The 7949-nt window shown below is 45.0% G+C and overlaps 1 protein-coding gene across 1 annotated transcript in view; it reads right to left on the bottom strand.

Moving 5' to 3' along the window:
- Positions 1-241: 241 nt before the first annotated feature.
- The window catches only part of ADCYAP1R1 (ADCYAP receptor type I), a 28470-nt gene continuing 20762 nt past the window's right edge, over positions 242-7949 (bottom strand). The window contains exons 8-11 of the mRNA XM_018569075.1: positions 5288-5362; positions 2349-2478; positions 1193-1234; positions 242-486 (exon numbers count right to left, since the gene is read on the bottom strand). Of these exons, the coding sequence (XP_018424577.1) occupies positions 298-486; positions 1193-1234; positions 2349-2478; positions 5288-5362 (436 nt within the window). The 3' untranslated portion in view covers positions 242-297. The remainder of the gene's footprint in view (positions 487-1192; positions 1235-2348; positions 2479-5287; positions 5363-7949) is intronic.

The raw sequence follows: 7949 nt of genomic DNA, 5'->3' as shown, positions 1-7949 counted from the left end.
TACATTGGCGTCTGTGTACACACTATTTTTTTAACATACTTTAAGAATTACAGTTCAAGTGCTCCAAATAATTTCTGTTATTATCGCAGAGGACATTCAAAGGGACAAGGTAACCTCTGTTGACTGGTAGTGAGGGGTAATTATTTGTAAACTCCAAAAACATGTTCATGTCCCCGTTCAACAAAAAAAAAAAAACAACTGAAAAGTAAAATGCAAAAAGTAAAGTATTCAGGGGAATGTAAAAAAAAAAAAGAAAAAGAATGTGACGTTTTGTCTGTTCTCAGGCAGTGGGGGGACTCATGTCACCAGGTTCTCCGCATTTATGCTGGACATTCGGATCTGGGAGCTGCTCTTGCTCAGAATGGACAGTTGTGTCCCCCCATTGACTCCGCTGCTCGCCAGGGAGGGGTGACGGTGCTTGAAATCCACAGCAAAGTACCGGTTGACTTTCCAACTCCTCCATTTTCTCTTTATCTCTGATTGCACCTTTAGGGAGAAACTTTAAAAGGTCATTTTTTTTATGTACTTTTGTTGTTATGGAGAAGGATGATACACATGTCATAATGTCTGTCTGTTGTATCTGTTTTCTTTCTACAAAAGGATGGTAAGAATGCGATAGTATAAATCTAGCTCACATTTATTCTCTCTCTCTCTCTCTCTCTCTCTCTCTCTCTCTCTCTCTCTCTTTTTTTTTTTTTTTTATCTTGTATCTCTCACACTTACATTGTATAAATCTAGCTCACATTTATTCTCTCTCTCTCTCTCTCTCTCTCTCTCTCTCTCTCTCTCTCTCTCTCTCATTTATCTTTCTATTGCATATCTTACAGTTGCACATATATAGTATTCTGCATCTCTCTATACTGTACCTCTTCATTTCTCTCTCGCTATGTACCTATTTCTATTAATCATCCTTTTTTTTTATCATGTAATGTTTAGAAACTGACTGATCATCATCATCATCATCATCATCATCATCATCATCATCATCATCATTCATATTTTTTTCTAGATAATGATACATTGCATGAACATAGAGGACATATTGACTATCAATGTCATGTATTCCTTAATATCTAGAGTAGGGGTAGCCAAACTCCGGCCCTCCAGCTGTGGTGGAACTACAAATCCCATGAAGCATTGCAAGATTCTCACTGTGTTGTGAATGAGAAAGCTGCAGTAAACTTTATCTTACCTCGCCGTTCAGGAAACAGTAGAGGATTGCCACAACAAAACCCTTGAAACAGAGATAAATAATGTTTAATGTGTGTTTACATTTCACTGATTAATAGCATAATGACTTTAATGAGGGACGAGTGACAGTTTTAATTTGACAATTGCCCCCCTACATCTCATGTATGGACATCACAGGGACAGGAAGTGACAGAAAATCTCCACAAAAGGAAAATAGAAACAAGAAAAACCTGACGGAGGTTATAACTCCTCCCAGCTTTCCCAAACAAGTAATTAGCCAGAGTTAGACTTTAACTCTCTGGAGTCGGAGCCACATCTGAGAAGCCTGTAGTACAGCTGGATGATTGTTTCAAGAATTTACTTGTTGCTTTTGACTTTTTTTTTAACCCTTTCACTGCCGGCGTCCTATGCCTTACTGTGCTGGCCCCTATAAAACAGACTGTTGGCTTTACACTGGAAGCTATTCTGGTGGCCAGATTGCTTCCAGGGGCTGGTAAATAAAGCCCCCCGCTCCTCCCCACATGACACCTCCTGCCTTGCTTCAGGGGCTCCCCTGCCCCTTCAGATGGCCCAGGACCGGCATAACAGGTGTCACCGAGTAGCAGGGAGAGAGACCAGTGAACTTCCATTTGCTGATCTCCTACCCGCTATATGGAGCCGGAAGCGACGCTGATTGCATCACTCCCGTCTCCTGAGCTGTCATTCCCCGGTTATAGAAGCTGGGAAACAAGCTATTCAAGCACGATCTGCACTGGATCAGCTTCTTTGCAGTGGAAAGGTGACACTAGGGGTCCCTAATGCCACCTTAAAGAGAACCTGTTACCTTCAATGTGTTATCGCATAGGGGGCTTGCTTATTGGCTGATTTCCAGTCACGTGTTTGTGATTTCTCTCTTTCCTGACGCCTACATGGCAGCATACAATGGGTATGGCTCCACCCCCAGCCCAATCACAGGGCCAGTTATACTATAAATTAAAGCCCAGTGATTGGGGAATCTGTTTGGGTCACCAACCAATCAACTTCAACCTTCCATTTTTTTTTTACTTTCTCCAGTTCAGACATTAATCTGACTGGTGGCTTTTGGGTTATACAGAAAGTTCTGATTGAGTCATGCTTAGAAATGAGGACCGGTTTGATTATACTGTGAAATTAAGTACCTGAAATGAGCCCAGACCCAACTCAAAGACCAGCCTTTCCCTCTTGCTGACATTCTCCGGTGAAAAGGCAAAAACGGTGTAGTGTATTCCGAAAAGGGGGATCAGTAGTAATGTAGACCGAGCCAACCTCCTGGCAGAGGGAAGAAAACAAAGATTAATGCAAAATATTGATATGGTCACGTTTTACATAACAGAATTAACTTGCTCTACTGGACCTAAAATTAAAGTTCCCTTCTACAGGCACTAGGTCTTTCTGCAGGAACTAGGTCCTGCTGTAGGCACTAGGTCCTTCTACAGTCACTAGGTCCTTCTGCAGGTACTAGGTCCTGCTGCAGTCACTAGGTCCTGCTGCAGGCACTAGGTCCTTCTGCAGGTACTAGGTCCTGCTGCAGGCACTAGGTCCTGCTTCAGGCACTAGGTCCTTCTGTAGGTACTAGGTCCTTCTGCAGTCACTAGGTCCTTCTGCAGGCACTAGGCCCTGCTTCAGGCACTAGGTCCTGCTTCAGGCACTAGGTCCTTCTGCAGGTACTAGGTCCTCCTGCAGTTACTAGGTCCTCCTGCAGTCACTAGGTCCTTCTACAGGCACTAGGTCCTTCTGTAGGCACTAGGTCCTTCTGCAAGCACTAGGTCCTACTGTAGACACTAGGTCTTTCTGCAGGCACTCCCTGAACAGACTATGTGTAACACAGATAGGTCTTTCTGCAGGCACTAGGTCCTGCTGTAGGCACTAGGTCCTGCTGCAGGCACTAGGCCCTTCTGGAGTCACTAGGTCCTTCTCCAGGTACTAGGTCCTTCTGCAGGCACTAGGCCCTTCTGCAGTCACTAGGTCCTTCTACAGGCCCTAGGTCCTTCTGCAGGCCCTAGGTCCTTCTGCAGGCCCTAGGTCCTTCTGCAGGCACTAGGTCCTTCTACAGGCACTAGGTCCTTCTGCAGGCACTAGTTTCTTCTGCAGGCACTAGGTCCTGCTGTAGGCACTAGGTCCTGGTGTATGCACTAGGTCCTCCTGCAGGCACTAGGTCCTGCTGCAGGCACTTCCCCCCTCCCCTCTCCGATCCTCCAGCGCTGAGTGGAAGAACGGATGGGGGAGGGGGCGGGCACAGCTGGCTCTGCCTCTAGATAGGCAGAGCCAGCTATCACTCACGCAGCTGGGTGGATCTCGACAGTCAGGATCTGTCCCGGCTGCGGCGCTCTCAGTATATAGCATGCAATAGCCCGCTATATACTGAGCTTTGGGTCTCGGGAGGAGGTTAGTATATGTCCTCCTGTGATGCTAAAGAGAACTATGGGATAAAAAGGTTACCCCATAGTTCATTTTTAGGTATTTTATTGGGAAAAATACACATTTTATAGCAAACGCAAAAAGAAAAAAAAATGACAAAGCAACAAGAAACAACAAGTATCCCCCCCCCCCCCCCCCCTCCTCTTATACATCACTTTCCCACACAATGTGTAAAATATAGACGATATGAAATAACAATGATATGGATGGACTATATCATGTGAAATATATTTGGCTCGACTAAGCTCCAACACACCACAAATTGTGACGTAATGTAGATTATCTTTGTTCTTTTCTTTGCAAGTGAAATAAAGTTGTACATTGTGCGTATGCTATTTTAATGTGCCATCTAGTGTAGCAGTCTAAGATGAGATTAAGTGGGGCCAATGTGGGTAACTCCAACCAATTTCACCAAATTTTGGTGAACTTATGTGGGCAACTTCTATGCTGGTACGTTATCTTCTCCCTTTCTAGTGATCAGTCAAAATGAAAATGTTTCCATCGCCTTCTCCCCTGTCTCTCGTTTGATGGTGTTGAATAGCAGCATTGACTGGACACGTGCGATTCGTTTCGTTCCGAATCAAAATTTGTACACATTTTCCTAAATTCAGACACAGCCGAGTTTCTGTATCCTAATACATCCGAATCCCAATTTCCCGTTTCCGAATTTCGTTCAAAAATGAAACCGAATCGGACATGTGACTTTTCTGGCCAATCAGATGTGTTTTTTGGTTTAATGCATCCGAATGGGTCTGAATACAAATTTTCGTTCTAGCAACATGGGAGCCATATACAGTATATACATTTCATACTAATGATGAGGCTCCTAGATCCAAACGGCATTCAGGATCCGAATTTCCAAATTGCACTGGGGAGCTCCTGATAGACATTCGGGTCTGGGAGCCGCAGCTTTAGTAATTTATGTATTTGGCACCCAGACCCGAATGGCATTCAGGAGCTCCCACATGCAATTCGGAAATTCGGATTCCCAATGGCATTGGGGTCTGGGAGCCTCAGCTTTAGTAATATATGTATATGGCTCCCAGACCTGAATGGCATTCAGGAGCTCCCACATGCATTTCGGATTCCCAATGGCATTCGGGTCTGGGAGCCTCAGCTTTAGTAATATATGTATTTGGCACCCAGACCCAAATGGCATTCAGGAGCTCCCGAATGCAATTCGGAAATTCGGATCCCAAATGCCATTCAGGTCTGGGAGATTCAGCTTTAGTAATAATATCTGTATACGGTGCTCTGTGGTATTCACAATCAATATTCGTAAACTCATCCGAACAAGATTGGATTTCGTCCGAATCCGAAACCCGAACCGAATTGAATTTCGGATGCGAATCCCGAAATAATGAAATATCCGAAACGAATTTTTCCGCAGCTTACATGTCTAGCATTGACTGTAAAGGAGACTGCAGGTTGTCTTCAGTAGGGCCAATAATCAATCATGTGCCAAACCGGGGTGAAGCCGGCAGAAAAGGGAGCCATCTCTTCCGTGTAGCTAGGGTGGCTCAGTGTCTAAATAGCACTCTGTGAGTAGTACAGGACAATGACACAACACCGATGAATCATGCGCCACCGAAGGCTGACACATACACCACCACTGATGTCACAATCACGGTAACAAATCCATGGTGATGGGCACACTTACACAGTGATGATGGAAAGCTCAGACATCTTGACAGAGTACTGGTTAGCCCTCTTACAGAAGCATGCCTGGAAGCAGCTGACATACATGGACAGGATTAGAAGATGTGGCGTGTGTACACCAAAAGGGGCTCACTATATAGCAAGCCAAGACAGGAAAAAAAGGAAAGCATTGCCCATAGCAACCCGTGTATTGCCCTCTGTACCTTTCACTGACTGGATGGGCAGTAGGTTAGAAATAACAATTACCTTTCTAGAGGTGGCAGTTCATGAAGGATGGTCACATGACCCTTCTCAATGCTTGATTCTCAACAGTTTCTAAATCAGCCTTTTCTCAACCAGGATGCCACAGCGCCCTGAGTGACTTCTGGCTTTGTCAAGGGGTGCTTTATTCGATTTAATTTTTTTAAATTTAAATGTTTTTGTTGTTGTTCTGACTTTCATTTAATTTCTATTTTTTTTTTTTTTATAAAAATAAAATGTCTATTGAATTACATGTCTGTAACCATTGCATCTGGTAGTGTCCACTAGGGGTGCAGTACTGGGTCACATTGCACAGCCTGTGATGTCTAGTGCAATGCGTAGGGCATGCAAAGTCATTGCTGTCACCGAAGGTCTTTACGGGGAATAAAGGAGAGCATTCTTCACACGTCTGCCAAACGGTGCACCCAAAAACAAAATGCATACAATGCATTTTTAATGCCTTATTTATAACTTAAAGGAGAACTATGAGGTGAGTGATCTCCAGTCATCCTCATAGTTCGAGCCGACGTGTGACAATGAGACTGTCACAGGTCGGCTCTATAGATCGGGAAGTGAGCGAAGACATACCGTCGCTCGCTCACTTCCCGATCGTCTCCCTGGAGAGAGCCGTGACTGTCACTCACGGCTCCCTGCAGGGATTCCCCCCTCTCCGATCCTTCAGCGCTGACTGGCGGAATGGACTTGGGAGGGGGTGGGCACAGCTGGCTCTGCCTCTAGAAATGCAGAGCCCGCTGTCAATCACGCAGCTGGGTGGATCCCGACAGTAATGTCAGGATTCGTCCCGGCTGCGGCGGTCTCAGTATATCGCGAGCTGTAGCTCCCTATATACTGAGCTTTGGGTGACGGGAGGATGCTAGTTTGTGTCCTCCCGTGACCCTTAGGAGAACTATGGGGAAAAACACTGACCCCATAGTTCTCCTTTAAATCTAGATTCTGCCCCAAATTTGAATGACTAATCCTTTGCCACCTTCAGAGATGAACTGGTGGAATCTAATTGGTTCTTATGGGCACTGCTTCCCTTTCCTCTGCCCTACTTGCTGATAAGCCCCATGGTGACATCAATCAATATAACACAAATCACACAAATCACATGACACACACACAAAAAAAGACCACTGCAAACACAACAAACATCAATACATAGTAATCTGGTACACAAGAAATCCCTGTAAAACAAAGACATAATACACAATACCCAAAAGTCTCCTCTCCATAAAGAATCTGTTGAGAAGGAACTTAAAGTGACATTAAACCCTCAGATTGTTTAACATAAACCAATACTGTAATGTGCGCCTTACTGTAATCCATGGTTGTTTCCCTTCTCTTTGCTGCTCTTCCTTTTAAATCCATATCTCTTCTCATGCTGGGGGAGAACTTCTGTTTGCAGCTGAGTGCCTCTTCCTGTAGTGCTGGCTCAGGTTGTGAACCTGCACACAGACACCATGTATCCATTCCTGAGACGAGGCAGTCTGCTGCAAAACAGAAGTTCTCCCCCAGCATGAGAACAGATACAGATTTAAAAGGAAGAGCAGCAAAGAGAAGGGAAACTACCATGGATTACAGTAAGGCGCACATTACAGTATTGTTTTATGTTAAAAGATCTGAGGGTTTAATGTCACTTTAAGTAGAAATGAAGCCATTTTGTTTTAGATTTGATAAGAGTAAGAGAGGGTTACAACCCACAGTCAGCTTTTTTAGCAATCTGTATCCCATCAGGATGATTTCCCTTCACTTCCTGTCCAATAGCCAAAAACAGGAAGTGAGAGGCAATCCCTCCAAAGAGAGAGGAAGATCCCCGGGGGTCAGCAAGGTCACCAGAACTGCCCATTGGAAGATTTACCATCTATTCCTGCTCTAATTAAAACCCAAAATGTAGGAATTTATTTCAGGGGTTAGGGTCACCAGGACAAATGGTGAGGATGGATCTCCTTAACGGGGACACAGACAGCAATTAAAACCCATCAGGTGGTCTAATCCCTCCCTCTCTATCCAAAACTAAAAAGAAAGTTGAGTGTCAGTCCACCCAAACTTTGTATTTCAGCCAGGGCTGAGCTGAGTTGTAGGCAGAAGCCAACATTTGAGACCTATGCTGTTGATGCAGTTCACAGCTCATGGTGGGGGGTACATGTTGGGCTCTTCACCTAGGGTGCTAAGGGATCTCGTTGATGTCGCTGTCAGAGAGAAACTCCAAACAACAGTGAAGAAGAGTTCAAGACTGGATTCATGCTTGCATTGCGTTAGGTGTCAACGTGCGTTGCGCTCATCAGGGCTGTAGCTATCATGGGAAGTACATTACGCCATGGCAACAGTGGCACCAGGCACCCACAGCTCGGCAGCGAGTAGAGGAGCGGCACAGACTCCAGCTTCTCCTTGGATTCCCGCTGCTCTCCCCCGCCTGTATG

The sequence above is a fragment of the Nanorana parkeri genome, unplaced genomic scaffold (genome assembly GCF_000935625.1).
Source record: "Nanorana parkeri isolate BGI_ZX_2015 unplaced genomic scaffold, ASM93562v1 scaffold1283, whole genome shotgun sequence".
NCBI lineage: Eukaryota > Metazoa > Chordata > Amphibia > Anura > Dicroglossidae > Nanorana > Nanorana parkeri.
Note: the sequence above shows the minus strand (reverse complement) of the source record. Positions and strands in the feature narration are given on the sequence as shown.